The sequence below is a fragment of the Colossoma macropomum genome, unplaced genomic scaffold (assembly GCF_904425465.1).
Source record: "Colossoma macropomum unplaced genomic scaffold, Colossoma_macropomum, whole genome shotgun sequence".
NCBI lineage: Eukaryota > Metazoa > Chordata > Actinopteri > Characiformes > Serrasalmidae > Colossoma > Colossoma macropomum.
The window spans coordinates 21,806,110-21,821,853 of record NW_023494791.1 but is presented as its reverse complement, the minus strand read 5'-3'; the positions used below and the strand labels follow the sequence as shown (position 1 = coordinate 21,821,853).

The 15,744-nt window shown below is 38.5% G+C and overlaps 1 protein-coding gene across 5 annotated transcripts in view; it reads right to left on the bottom strand.

Moving 5' to 3' along the window:
• The window catches only part of galnt2 (UDP-N-acetyl-alpha-D-galactosamine:polypeptide N-acetylgalactosaminyltransferase 2), a 105,351-nt gene that overhangs the window by 41,013 nt on the left and 48,594 nt on the right, over positions 1-15,744 (bottom strand). For 2 of the 5 annotated variants that reach the window (XM_036574402.1, XM_036574403.1), the window contains exons 2-4: positions 11,751-11,838; positions 9,444-9,479; positions 4,970-5,123 (exon numbers count right to left, since the gene is read on the bottom strand). In XM_036574402.1, the coding sequence (XP_036430295.1) occupies positions 4,970-5,123; positions 9,444-9,479; positions 11,751-11,838 (278 nt within the window). Of the gene's footprint in view, positions 1-4,969; positions 5,133-9,443; positions 9,480-11,750; positions 11,839-15,744 lie in introns of all 5 variants that reach the window. The other 3 variants (XM_036574405.1, XM_036574406.1, XM_036574404.1) reach the window with 2 other exon arrangements.

The following is a 15,744-nucleotide window of genomic DNA, read 5'->3' as shown; positions in this document are numbered from 1 at the left end:
CCATCCAGATGGCATAGGTGCACGTGTAAAGTTGTGGTATGAGGGGGTATTAGTATGTGAAGGCACCATTAACAGTGAACACATCTTGGAGCAACAAATGATGCCATTAAGATGACATTTAAAATTGTATGTGGGTATGTGCTTGACTGGCCTTCATGAAGTCCAGACCTGTCTCTTCCTTCGACTGGCCCTATCACCAGGAGATCGTAAGTTCGTTCCCGGGTGACGCTACTGCCATCCGTGGCCGGGAGTCCAAGAGAGCACAACTGGTCTCACTCTCTCTGGGTGGGTAGGATGGAAAAACCTGGATAGCGATTTCAATATTCGGATACTGAACTGGAAACACATCCCTAATGAATACCCCTCTTCCAATTTCTGGTCCAGGCCTACTCCATTCATTCGTTTTTTTTGGAAACAACACTTGACTGGTTAACACACAGCAGCTTCCTATGTTTCAGAGTCTTCAAATCTGGTAATATGACCATGGCAGTGTCAAGAGACTAATTCCAGAAGGCTGACAGACATGTGATACTCAGAAAAGACTTTGTGTCTGGTAGAGCACTGGTGGCAGGGCATCCTTCTTCCAGACGAAGCGTCCTGCATATCAGCAGTAAATCAGGCAGTCCTGGGAGTGTTCTGCAGCTAAACAGACTTAAGCATTTGGTAAGAGGAACAATAACAATAACGAGTCCAAGGCGCACTGACTAACAAACAGACTCTGCTGTCTCCCTGCCAAGCTGCCTCCTAAAGGACACATGACACATGCTGAGAAAAGGGGTTGCGTAAAACTAAAGTCACTTTGCAGCAGCAACACAACAGATAAACAGTGACACTGCCTGCCAGTGAGAACTGCGCTACAGATTTAACTCTACGCACCACTGTGCTTGCACAGTTTTCACATCAAGAGTACATAAGAAACCAGTTCATTTTATTCCTTAATCAAAACAGTGAGACCATCTAGGATGTGTTGAAAGTGTGTTTAGTCCCAAAACAGTCAAAATGCCAAAATAAGGACAAAAAGTCTGAACAAATTTAAAAGTATCTTTTTAATAATAACTAAAAAAAAAACTTTAGGTGATTTCAAGCAGCCATCAGCTCTAAAAATAACATGCAACTACGTGAATGCTGTGCAAAAGAGCCTAAAACAGAAAGATAAATTCAACACCATAGGTCTCAGGACTAGCACTGTAGCTGTACACATGACCCCATTTCATTACATATTGGTTTTCAACCTCTGTTTTCACCCTCAATGTCACAAAGCATATCATGATCATGAAATTTTCCCTTAAGATTAATTGCCATAAAAATAATAGTTATTGTATGCAAGTATAAGAGTGCAAGCATTTCAAAAGTCCATAATTCCATAACTACTAGAAGGGTCATTGAGGTCATGTGTTTAAATTGGGTTTTATTATTTAATGATCATTCCATAACCATGCCGTACTAGTTGACGACATAGATTATATAATTCACAGTGTTTTACTGTAAAAAGCACTGGATTTCAAATGAATTACTTTCACACGTGAACACAAAAAACATAAAAGCAATTATGTTCAACCCTATACTTTCTCCTAATAGCTGCCCAAGTGTTCACAATTCATCTTTGTCAAGATATAGTGTCATAATTACCATATATTTGCAGCCAACCAAAACCTTATAACAATTTCTGCCAGTCTGTATTGTCTGACCTGTTCCATTCTGTTGCTACTGTTTTATTCTGTTCTGGATAGCTGAATTTGCCAGTTATTCCAGATATTCTGTATAAATAAGATGAGGTGAGTAGACTACTGACTAACCTTGGCTGAATAGCAGGAAACAAAACTCCTCACGGTCTAATATATACAGTCAAAATTACTACCATGGCCTTTCCAGTTAGAAATACTCAATTGAGGTAAGGGGGCTCCTGAATACCTGCTGCCAAAACAAAGCCTGACTCGCCGGAATAGCAAGAAAAAAAAAGATCCAGCTCACAGAGATGAAACACAGTCTAATGCTCAAAAATTACCGCTATTTGCTTTAAGAGGTAGATATACTCAGAATTTTCTTGTGCCTTGTACTATGATCTGATGTCACAATGTCACACTAAAATTTAGTAAAAGTCAGGGAGCAGTAGACACAGATGATCACAACTTGAAAATTACAATGGTCAATATGAACATCTAAACCTTTCTGGCGTTACCAATTTGTCTGACCGATCTACCTATCCAGTTTCCTAGCCATCAATATTTAGTATCTCCTAACTGACGACAGACACAGCTCAAGCTCAGTCACTCTCGAGACCAACAATTCATTGCCATTTTCTACCTGCTACATGGGAGGTAGGCAGGTTAGCTCAAGTTCTCAAAACTTCATGGTAAAAAATGTTAAGTTATGGACCTTTAAGCACCATCAATAACGCTTCTGAGACAGGAGACAACTGACCTGCTGTAGAATGAACACATTTCCTTGACATTTACCATTACTGATTTAACCCAGTAAGAGCTTTATTCTTAAATCTCAGACATAAATGCATGATGATAATCATTTTTAAAACTGACAGCTGCCAGATGCAGATACAGGTAAGTGTTCGCAGATGTTCAACAACGTATGCATAAAAGATGAAAAGAAATACATCTTTCGGCATGAACACTGGCAAGGACACTGAACCTGAAAGCAAGCAGTAAAAAGAGACTTTTTAAGACCCACCTGACCTGACCTGACCAGACCCGACAAAGCACTAGAGCGCTTCAGCAGGTACTGAAGGTTAAGATGACAGTTCACGCAGTACAGGCTGTGAAGATATTAAAACCTATTACAGCAGTGTGTCTCTTTTCCGTTTCAACCACAAATTCAATGCCTCCCAAAAGGTTCACTGTCATTGTAAGCTGTTGGCTAGACGGGTGTAAAGTCCCCTGGCATTGGGCTGTGGAGCAGTGGAACTGTGTTCTCTGGATTGATGGAGCTCCATCCAAGACCTTTGGGATGAGTTGGAGTGGCGTTTGTGATCCAGAACTAAATGATCCAATATCAGTACCTGACCTCACTAATGTTCTTGTAGCTGAATGCAATCAAACCCTTACAGCAATGGTCCAACATCTAGTGCAAAGTCTGCTGCTAAAGCAACACAGAACATCAGAACACAATAAATCCTGTCTATGTGACCTAAGAGATGGACACAATTGTCTCTCATCATTCTGTCTGACAGGGAGTCATCCTTACCACTCAATGAGAACAGAGCTTCTTTATAGTCTCATTTCTATTCATTAGACCATTTCCTAAGAGCCATATTTTACATCAATGACTTCCCCAGTAATGTGTAGTAGAAGTAATAAGCCTTTGGGCCAAACGGTTTAAGATCTCAGAGAAAAAAGCAGATCTTGGAAAGCTCATCTCTGCTTCCATCTACAAAAGGAACATAATCAGGGCCCTGTCTTAAAATCATCTTTAACTTTTGTCCCTTATATGTTTATTCGGTGAGGTCTTTCAGAAACCCCTTTCCGAGGTGCAGAATAAATGCAATTGAAAGGCCTGAAATGAACAGCACCCACTTTTTACTAGTCTAATTGAAAGAAAAGACATGCTGCCTACACCTCCTTAATTGTCTCACCATTGTGTAAGCTTTAGCCAGCCTTACTATAAATAGATTCTGCCTTCACGGAAAATATAACTGATGTGTAAAATCTGAGCGACCCAAATTAGTAACACGTACAGCAAAGAGGAAAAGCTGCAAACAGAACACAGTGAACAGCCTTGCTCTGTTTAATTCCTCAAAAAAAAACAGCTCAAGGTCGTGGAGAACCAAGGAACATTTAGAAAAAGTTGAAAGACACTGATTGATGGTGTAATTTGTTAGAAAAAGTGATTATTCTATATTTCTCCCAGCAGGATGCCACACAAGCACCTCCTGATCTGGTGATGTGGCTTCCTCTGTGTTGAAATTGGCTGCAGAGTCCGAGCACTTCTCCTAATCTCCCCCACCATCACTATTCATAGAGTAGAGTGGGTGTGGTGGGCAACAGACACTTAAGTGACGCTTCAACTAAAGTCAAGAACATGTTGCTCAACGTTGCATAGTGCTACAGAGAAGTGGGCTAAACTGCACTATATCTTCTGTTATTAAGAACATCCACTTTTAAACTAAAGCACTTCTGTGCCTAAAAGAATGTGTATATCACCGTTTCTTCCAAACAAGGACAGTAACAGTGTACTGACACAAAAAAATAGTGACGATCCTAATAGATGCAAAAATACAATAACAAATCTACAAGTTAACAGATAAATGTCAGTAACTAGGTATTATGCTGGCAACATTTTATTATCAGAATGCACAGCAACAGTAATAATCTAGTATTCTAATAATTAAAACAGTGGGGCTCATTCACTAATATCTTCAAGTTTTTTTCTTAAATTTGTTCTTGAGAAGGTCCTAAATAAAAGTCTACGTCAGATTCGTGATGTGTTATTAAACCAGAGAATTGTTCACACCTTTGCGCTCGAGTGTAGATTCTGTTCTTACCTAAGAACAAATCCCACATAAGAAAACACTGATGAATCTTCAGGAAAACTGAGTAAGTGGGTTTTAATGGTTGGTGAAAAAGGCCCAATAATCACTTGCATTGTTAGTACTTTTTGGCATTAATAAAAACATTTTATAACTATTTTCTTGCTTTTATTTTTCTTTACTTGGAAAAACTATTAAACACTGGATAATGTGTTATCAAGAGTAACATCACAGCTGTGATTTGGTTGCAGATTTTGTTTGGTTGTGCTTTGTGATGCACTGTTTCTCGTTTTGTTTTTAAGTGCTCTTCGTAAGTGTGTCATGTAAAAACAGCTTCATTCAAAGTTAAATAAATGGATCTGTAAAGATTACGGCTAAGACTGAAGGTTTTCACGTCGATACTGGAAAACAAGTTTTTACATCGTTCCTTCTCTAGTAACAGAATCTGATGTATCTGACCTGAAAGCAACTGAATGGACTGGGACTTACTGGTCATGTCTAGTGTCTGGGACACTACGGTCCATTCTGAGTTTGTCGCTCTCCACTTGGTTGAACTTGTTTCGGGCGTAGGGATCCTGTCCCGGCCTCACCACTGTAGCTCCCACGTACAGGTCCTGGTCAAAGTCCTGCCACCTCACTTTGCCTGGAAAGTCCATACACATACAGGACGTCAGGGTACATACTGTACACAGCTAGGCACTTACTTTCTTGCAACATAAATTCTCTAAGTAAGCAGATGGTTGTATGTTCTAAAGGAAGGTTGAATGTTTGCATTGGCTTCTGTCCATGTAAATAAATGAATTGGCTCTTGCAGCAGAGGATAACTTCCACTAATCTGTTCCAGTGTGTGAGAGCACAATGACAGGATGCATCATTAGACACCACCAAGCTGTCAGACACTTTCCTTCTCACTATATGGTACTAAAGCAAGGCTATTATAGCTCTCCACAAAATCTCCACATACGTAAAAGCACTAATGCCAGTTTGCATGACAAGAATAAGCAAGAAAGTGGGCGGTCTATTTGATTCCTTTACATATTGGTAACTTAGAAATATTTGGAACTCATACTTAGTATTTAATAAGCCAAACACAAGAAGAAAATGGTTGAAGAGGCTTAGACAAAATAGTGGGCTGCCAAGTGGCACAACCGTCTAAGCGCTGACCCTATTGTCGGTAGACTGACCACGGTGATCCATGGCCATCCATATTTGGGAGTCCAAGAGTGCATAACTAGCCTTGCTTTCCCTGGGTGGGTAGGATAGCCAGTGTGGGTTACCTCCTCCAAGAGCATTCAACTGGTATCTTAGCACCAGTTGGAAAAGATGTGGTGGTGCTTCTAGTCACTTAGAGGAAGCACATGCTATTTCTCACCCTCCGAGCTTGGTACCATCATGTGATGGGGAGATTTAGCAGGCAAGTGAGAATTAGCCACAATGTACAGGACACTCTCGCAATCCTATGTTACTGGAATACCATTCAGTACATCTCTTTTTCTCAGCAAAAATTAAGGACATTTTCCATGTCAGTGTGAGAAACATCAGTTGGCTCTATTATTGATTAATCAGAGAAGACAGCTGTGATGATAATTAGGTTTGTGAAACATACGATGGAGTTCAATTCTGTTATCACTCTTTAACAAAAGCATACAAGCAATTAATACAGCAGGCCTGCGGTAGCTGTCGTTTGCATTATAATTAGCCTGTCTGTCTGACAGTGATCCGCTACTGATGCTAACCATCCAGGAGAAAGCTAATATGACTCAATGGCTAAGGCCTAAAAAGGGTACAAAGTAAGAAGGACAGCCCTTCACACGCTAACATTATTCCAAAGAGAACTACCATTCTATGTACCAATTGGAGTTTTGCTCGTTATTGACACGGCACTTAAATCAATCAAGAGAGGAAGATGAGTCATTGCTGACCGCTGCCATTTGGACGACAGTTCTTTAACGAAGGAGGGTTAGTTAGCGCGATGGCCATGAGCGAGAATCACATCTCAAACGCTCGACTAAACACGATCCAAGGTAATTTGAAAACAGACCTCTAAAAGAAGCGAGGTTAAGATTATTAGAAGCACTCAGGAAACAGGAGGCACATTGAAGTAGGAGTCGAATGTCAAACTCTTTTTCTTTCAGAGCATTTACAGTAGCTGTTGTGTGGACTTGCTTTGAAAATGGAATCTAATTTATCTTCTATTTAAAGACATTTGTTGATTATGCACTTCAGTATAAGGTTGAATGCTTGATCTTGCTGAGATTTTCCATTTGAAAGGTAAAAACAAGAAATGCTGGCCTATACTTGAAATGGCATGACTCACAATCAAATCTAACAATATTTGTCGACACAGGATACAAGCTTACTGTGCCTACAGTAGCACTGTGTCTAAATAGAATCTGTTTTATAAATGCATAAATCAACAGCTATAGGGCACACCTGTTAAAATTGGCTTGGTTAATAGAGTTCAGGGGGTTCAGTGCTTCCATTAATTGCTAAACAGTCTCTGTCTGACAGTGTCAGATCTTGAATTGATGACAAAAAATGCAATTTACACAACTTAAACCCTAAATGTGATCGATCAGCCAAGGCGTGTTTCTTTAGTTTTGCAATGGAACTACAAGGCTAATGTAGACAACAAGTAACGGAAGCTTCTACCAAAAGCCTGGGCAATACTATGATATTTACCCTTGTCATGATAAATTACATCACAGTATGCTTTTATCAGTGTATCATATATACCGTTAGTATCTATGATACACTGAACTACCGTATGTTTAATTACAAAGAGTGTTATTAGTCCTGGTAATCTGGATTTAGTGCAGTGCAGTATGTGAACTGTTGAATACATATCACTGTATTTATAGCTTTTGATCGTGTATTGTACTCATCTGATGGCAGGTATATACATAGTGTTTGTATATCTCATGTGAAAACTTCTCAAAGTATTGTGACATTTTTGTCATATCTCCCCTCTCTACTTACACCTCAACAACTGAGATCATGCAAATTGCTTCACATACAGTGCCCTCCACAAATATTGGCACCTCTGGTAAAGATATGTAAAAGAGGCTGGAAAAAACCTTTATAGCTTATATTTTTGAACTTTCATTTAAAACAGAAACAAATATCTAACCTTTATTTGAAGTGCAATGATTCAAAGAAAACCTACATTTTTATCATGAAAAACATTTTTCTAAAATCTGTGTGCACCACAATTGTTGGCCCCCCTTTTTTTCTCCCTTTGTAATGATAACAGCTCTGAGTCTTCTCCTGTAATGCTTAATGAGACTGGAGAACACATGGCAAGAGATCTGAGACCATTCCTCCACACTGAACCTCTTCCAGATCCTTCAGATTCCGAGGTTTTTTCAGCTCATCCCAGGTTTTCTATGGGGTTTAGGACAGGAGACTGGAATGGCCATAGCAAAACCTTGATTCTGTGGTCAGTGAAACATTTTTGTGTTGATTTTGAGATGTGCTCTGGATCACTGTCCTGCTGGAAAATCCAAACTATGGCCCAGTTTAAGCTTCCTGGCTGAGGTAGTCAGGTATTGATTTTAGTTCTGCTGGTACTTGATGGAGTCTGTGATACCAACAGGAAACAGGAAGTCATGGCTGACCATTTAAGTGTTCCTAATTGCTCAGATGAACTTTAAAACATGAAATATAAATGATTATACAGTTCAGTTAGATTTTGCTCATAGGAATTTCAATGTGTGCCAACAATTTGGGCATACAGACTTAAGAAAAACATGTATTTCAGGATAAGATTTAGGTTTTTTTTAATTATTATACTTCAAATAAAGGTAAGACTTTTGTTAATATTTTGAACAAAAGACAGGAAAAAAAATAAGCAATACAGAATGTTTTTACAGTCTGTTTTGCTCATGTATACCAGGGGTGCCAATAATTGTGGAGGGCACTGTACTTGCCTCAAACTTTGTTGAGTTGTCAAGGACCTCAACAGAGATGCTGTACACTGACACTGCATGACTGACAGTGTAGGACATGCTGTTACCTATAAAAATGGACAGAAGCAGACAGAACTGTTTTTAGCTATGTAATGAACTTTTGTCCATTTTTACAGATATCAGATAATGTAATACATTTGCCAGCGTCCAACCCCAGTCAGACATGTAGCAAAGGACAGAAAATCAATCTGGGCATGTTGGGTCAAATGGACAGTGACAAAGCCCAGACAGAGCTGCAGTATCCAAGAGTGTCATCATTATCATGTGTAACACCTAAAGAGAGCACAGTGGAAGCTCTCTGGAACAGCACTTCTGAAGGACTCTCTTTTAAGGGGTCAATGGCATGTCCTGTGGTGGAGGGAGACAGAGCTGTCATCAGAGTAATTAACTGCTCAAGACAAAACAGAGCCGCTAGGCTGTGGCTTTCACAGTCCACCTCGACACAGTCTACTGCAAGATTCCTAATGCAGAGATGTGAGCACGTGCTCATGTGCCCGTATACAGCCACAAATGAAAAGCACAGGATAAAGAAATCACAATACTTCAAACATACTAACAGTCAAACAGACCATCTGGTTAATCCATGAGATTAGCAGAGCACCTAACACCAAACACTATAAACTACAAACAATATATATTTATCATGATAAATATCATAATATACTTTTCTGAGGCTATGATGGATGTAGTCAGTACTTAAAGAGCACTGACCAATGACATGTCTCATTACAAAGAGGGTGTCATTAGTTTGAGTGCCACTGAGTTAAATAAATAAGCCTGGTATTCATAGTTTTTGATATTTGTAACGTTGCAATATTGAGGGTGGATTCATGACAGCTTTTCCTAAGAAAAACTATTGAAAACAATCCTAAAGCAAACACTAAGAGATTCATTCACCAATAAAAGTTTTTTCTTAAATTTGTTCTTGAGAAAGGTCCTAAAAAAAGGCTATGTCAGATTCAAAACACATTCTTAAACTGCAGAATTGTTCTCACCTTTGTGCTCTTGAGTGTGTGTAGATTCTGTTCTTCCTAAGAACAAATCCCACATAAGAAAACATTGGTGAATGTCAGAATCTTTGTGAAAACTGCATAAGTGGTTTTAATAAGAAATTTCTTCTTACGATCAGTTGGTGAATGAGGTAGTGTTCTTAAATGCAATTTTAGTAAAATAAATAAATAAATAAATAAATAAATAAATACCTTAAATGTTTGCATTTGTAGGTTATACATTATTTGTCATGTAGACCATCAATATAATGTTACATTTTACAGATTACCAGAAATGATACCATATTCCTGTTAACCGGTTATTCAGTTTAATAACATCAGCTCCGGGCAGCTAGATGAAGTGCAATAAAATCAAACCAAATATTCAAAAACATTTAGCTAGATGTGGTGCTGGAGGAAAACAGCTAAAAGTCCTCCTTGGTTTATATTTAACAATTTTATTTTGTAAAGCCAGTTAGAAGTTACAGTTTAAGAGGTTTACCCTGTTAGTTCTTACAGTCTAAGACAAGCAGGAGACTGCAGTAAAGTTAAGAAGTTTTTTAAGAACTTTTTTCAGGAATACCACTTAGTACTAGAGGTAAAAGAGATAAAGAAATTTAGTAAGAATTTTCTTAAAGAATAACAATTTATCTTTTTTCTTAAGTAGGTAGTTAATAAAAAAAGGCACATTCAAGAAGATTTTCTTTTTTTAAGGCGTTTTTGTGAATCTGGCGTCCAGTTCTTTTTCAATCTTTTCCCACTAATCAAACCTCAGGAAAACAAAATATTGCAATGCATATCATTTATCTAGAAGTATTACACATTATACTTTTGCCATACCGCCCATCCCTACCACTAACTATATTCGCCTAATAAATTAGATCTGTTTTGTACATGGTTTATGAGTAATGGCCTATATAACGCACAGCGGTCATGTTTACATGAACATTACCACTCATAACAACTGGGAGGAGCAAAAAAAAAAGTAAAACAGGAAACCTGGAAACAATCATCTGGCTTTGTGCCAACATATAAAAACAAAATAAAATAACATACAAAAAAATGCGTAGAACACCAGGACAGGGAGCAGGTCGTACATGAATCAAAATGACAGTGTGTCAATGAAAGAACTGAACTAAACCATAATGTGCTTAAACTCACCATCACCGTCTAAATCCAACTATTTGCCCTAATCTCATTAGTCTGTACATGAAAATGTGGTCTTTGTTAGGAATGTGTTTTTTTTTTTGGTCTCTCTCTCTCTCTCCTTCCTTTAAGCCACAGTCATGCTACAAGTCTCTCAACTTAGATGTAGGTCTTCAGTAGATCTTCAAGATGCAAATTAATGGCTTCAACAAACATAAAACCTAATGCAAGGCTTTGCCTATAATTAGAAAACCTGTCCTCTCCTTTAATGAGGCAGAACTGCCTTTGCGTCACAAATCTCAACTGTTGCGACGGAAACGAGGTGCTGCTGCATGAATTCTTCACTCCGTACAAATTCAAGTGCCTGTCTGACCTAAATAACAAAAGGAACTGAGAAACTGACTATTGATAATCCCCTGAAACTGGGCCCTAAAGCAACAGCAACAGATGGGGAGCACATCATGTGGTATGCAACAATGCATAAATCTACTTCCCTACTTCCGCCTCGCAACTCATAGTTTAAAGTGTATGATGAACTAATTGGAGCAGCGCTCTAAGGGCCTCAGTGCCATAGAGAGAATGTGTCGTCATCTCGGAACATAAACATGCTCCAATTTCCATCTCTACCTCATAGTGCTTTTGCAAGAATTGCGGTGCAGACCATAAAAAGTCAACATATGCTGGCACCCAAGGCTTAAGACACAGTAAATTGGATCTGCTTTGGCTTGAGCATGCTGGCTCACAAACTGGTAAGAGCAGGGCTGGAGTTTCAGCCTGGGTGATCAGCCTGGGGACCGCCGTAACATGCTGCATTTTTCATCTTCCTGAGTGAGTTCATATACACGCTGCATACAGAAGAGAAAGAGCTGCAGGCCATTGAATGGAAAAACAGCAGAGACCCTAGCGTTTACAAGCCCGTCATGCAAGATAGCGAATTTCAGCCTAGTCCTCAAAGACCCCCAACTGAGTTCACATTTTTCCTCTATTGTAGCTGAAAACCCGGCTCAGGTGTGTTTGGAGCTTGACTACATCAAAAGACCCCTGCTAAAACAGCCCCCCCAACTTCATTACTGGTGGCTATGAAAGGGTTTAAGTTGTAGGAAGTTAATCTAGATAATAATGATAAGAGTGATAATATTACACACAGCTTTTCAGGTGCATTCTTACCAGGAGGAAGCGTTTCCATGCTATGGGCTCTGTCGTCTGTGTTGACAGGTGCTTGAATTCTGTTTGAATTTAACCCACTCCAGTCATCCTGTTAAGGGGTAAAACAAAAAGGAATAAATTAAGTACGTCAACAGCACAAAAAGCAGAAAAAATCAAAAATGTGGATTCTTTAAATGTTGAAAAAATGTACAAGGTAATAACTGATGTCTAAGGGTGTAACAATTTCAATATAGTACAAAATATAATGGCTTTTTTTTTGTCACTTCTAAAGTCTAGAGTTTGTGATTTTGGGGGGTTATTTTGGGAGGGCTGGCGCAGCAAGCGTTGAAAAATGTTCTACTTGAGAACTTTCATTTATCTGAGCCAAACCAATCTATGTACAAACCCAACTCCAAGACAGTTGGGATAGCAGGAAAGATGTAAATAAAAACATAAAGCAATCATTTGCAAATCCCTTTTCATCCGTATTCAATAGAAAACAAACAAAACAAGATATTTAATGTTTCAACAAATTAACATTATTGTTTTTGTATATATCCTTACTCTAAATTTGATGCCTGCAACATTTTCCAAAAAAGTTAGGACGGGGGCCTGTTTACCACTGTGTAACATTCAGTATTCCTTCGGGAACCAAGAACACTTTGTTGAAGTTGTTGGACATTCTTGCTTGATATAACATTTCAGCTGCTTAGTCAGCAGCACTGATAAACTGTGTTTACTGCCATGGGGTTTCTAAAGTATTCTTGAGCCTTTGTGGTTATATCCGTTACAGAAGCATGTTTTTTAATGCAGGGCCGTCTGAGGGATTGAAGGTCATGAGCAATCGATGCTGGTTTTCGGCCTTGTCCTTTATGCACAGAGATTTCTCTGGATTCTCTGAATCTTTCATTAATGTTATGGACTGTACATGCAGAAATACCTTCTAAATTCCTTCTAATTGCGCAATGAAAAAACTTTGTTCTTAAACTTGTAGACTATTCCCTCAGTGGTGACCGTACCTTTCATGAAAGCTCGTTTATATCATGTATAAACCATGTATCCTATTCATCTGTTTACCTGTGGAAATGTTCTAAAACAGGTGTTCATGATCCTTCCACAAGCCTCCCAGTCCTACATTGTCCCTGTCTCAACTTTCTTGAAATGTGATCAAATTTGGAATTAGCATATATTCACAAAATTCAATGGCGCTGATAAGATAAAATATTTAATGTCTCTTTGTGCTGTTCTCAGTTAAATGCATGTAAATCACTGCTTTCTGTTTTTATCTTTTATTTTACATACTGTCCCAACTTTTTTGGAATTGGGTTTGCTGTATATAATCACAATCAAGACATTGTAAACACCAACAACTTCAGAATCAAAAACTCTATAGGCCTGAAATAATGTGCATCCCTACCGATCTCACAGCTCGTGGAGAGCTGAAATAAAACAAACAATACAGTTAGTTTAAAGGCCAATCAGTCTATCAGTAGTTTAGGTAACACAGTAAAGATGTAAAGTCTAAGAGAACAAAAACACAAGCCTGAGTCAATTTCTCACAGATCTGCCTCTGTTTTTGAGATGAAAGTTCACTGAGCTTGTTGAAGTGTGATTTAAAAGTCAAATCAGAGAGATGTTCCTCACTTCAGGCCTGATCTCTAGAGTCAGAATCCCAGAGTTTGTTTAATGCTTTCCTTCTTTTCGCCTCAGTGTCAAAAGGGTAAGCTTTCTATTCGTATTGTGGGTTTATCATGTTCATATTCATCTAGTTCTTGTATACAAAGCCGAACAAGCAGTTTTAGCATAAATACCAGTGCTTTTTATCATGAGTTATGCAATGTTATGGGACCAAGTAGAATCATATACTAAGAAAATTAAAACATCAAAAAGACAGATCTGGGAAACCATAAGAGTGGAAATATCGTCTGGCAATTGGGTGGTTAATCCACTTTCAGCATTATCCAGTGCAGATTTCAAGCTGATTTATAAGCACAAAAGCCTTCATTTCTGCACTTGCCCAAGCGTAATAACCAGACTGGATGACATTTGGGAAATAAAATTCTACTAAACTCTGCACTCAAACAATAAAATCACAAAAAAAAATTTGAATTTGCTCATTAACTTTTACAAACTCATTCACTTTTTGAATTTTTCATTTGTTCATTCACTCCAGTCATCAGAACTGCTTTAAAAGTTGTGCCAACACTTAAACTCACAACTGATAAACTCAATGTTGATAGCAGATTCTTTGTTCTCTTCATTGTGGAATTCATAGGCCCCAAAATATAAAAACATTTAAATCAATTTCACTTCAAAATTAAGCTAAATTACTTCTAAGGACTAACCCTGGATTTTGGGTCTCCCAACTGGGATCACTTTTTACTGGGATACAACTCATGCTGTTTGCCTAAACTGCTCCAGGGCAGGCTCAGTTTAGGATTTAGGATCATAAACAGCTCCTGGTCCAATCAGGGACAGACTTCTGACGGAGGTGGACCCCTTCGGTCCTTTACAGTTCCCTTTAAAACAGGGAAATCAAGTCAAACTACATAGATATCAAGAAAACAAAGCAATTATTACTCTAATAGGTACCAATACAGTGGCAATGGCAACAGCATCGCTTTTTACAGCTATACATGCTTTCCTTTTTACATATTTACAAAGTGTGATTTCTTTTTCTTTCTTAAAAAACAAGCCACTTGACTCGTACTGATGTTTCTTGCAATTGGCTGTTTGCCATAAATGTCATGCTTTCAAGTATATGCAGATGAGAATTAATCACAGCTTGACTAAACCAGCTGGATTAACAGAGAAAGATGTTAATCACTGTCGTAAAAACGAGTTAAGTGCGGTTGCATTTGTTAGGTTTTGTGGAGCTGAAAGTTAGTCAGGAACATTGTCTAAGCTGAACGTGCTTCATGAGACAGACTCCAGGTTAAACTGATGGTAGAATAAGGTGTCCTGCATACAGCTAGTGTGTCTGTTCATCCAGAACATTTACTCTTTAACACAGTATTATATCAGCAGCAAACATCTGTCACATGCAGTCTGTGTAGGACATGCAAGTGAAAAATAATCCTGTCAATAATGCTAAACGGCACTAACCTTGACACCTCAAACAAATGCACCAGTGGAATCTTTAAGTACTCTAAAGTAGTCTTACAACATGTAAGTACTCTTAAAGGGATTTTCCTCAGTCACCTCTTTTATGCAAATTTTTAAAAATATGAAATGAAAAACTGGAAAGAAAAGCCTTGAATTAAAAGAGCTGAAATACAGGCTAGCAAATGTCTATTTACACTTGGATGAGCTGGAAAATTTGGTTTATAAATAAAGGAGAAATGTGAAAAACGTAATGGAAACAGATTTTTCCAAGTGCTGCCATAGCGGAAACGACAGTCATGTGTTTGGCACTGAATCCTCTCAGAACTGTTTGCTGAGGTGGCGTTCGCAGGGGTGGGTGACGGCAAAGAGGGACAGGGACAGGCCTCATTAAATGGGCCACTGCCCGCTCCTCCCGGCATGTCTGAACTGTTTGGGCTACAGCCATGTATAGTTGACAGGGGGCTTTCAAAACTGCTCTAACTGGAGCTACTGAAGGTTCGAATGCCTCCGATGTATATGGCACATACAGTGAGTGAGACTTTTGTTCACTGCAAGCATGTCACGTCATTTTCATGAGTTGATGGAAACACTGATTTGCATTTTCTTTTACCAACTTTTTGGAAATTCAAAAATACTTGGATATCTACAAAGGGCGAAGATGATACATTTCACATACTTGTCATTGTAAACTAGCGTTACCAAATGGCTTTGACTGATCACACACCATCAGTACTGAAGTAAAATCTACAGATATCCAGAAGCTACACTGTAAAACCTACCTGCACATCTTAAATAATAAGTTAACACAACTTGTTATATTAACTATGTTACAGAATGTGACACAGTTAATGTAATGTAATCTGAAAAATTCAGACTAACTCAAATGAATTGTTGAGAGAGTAACCCAGTC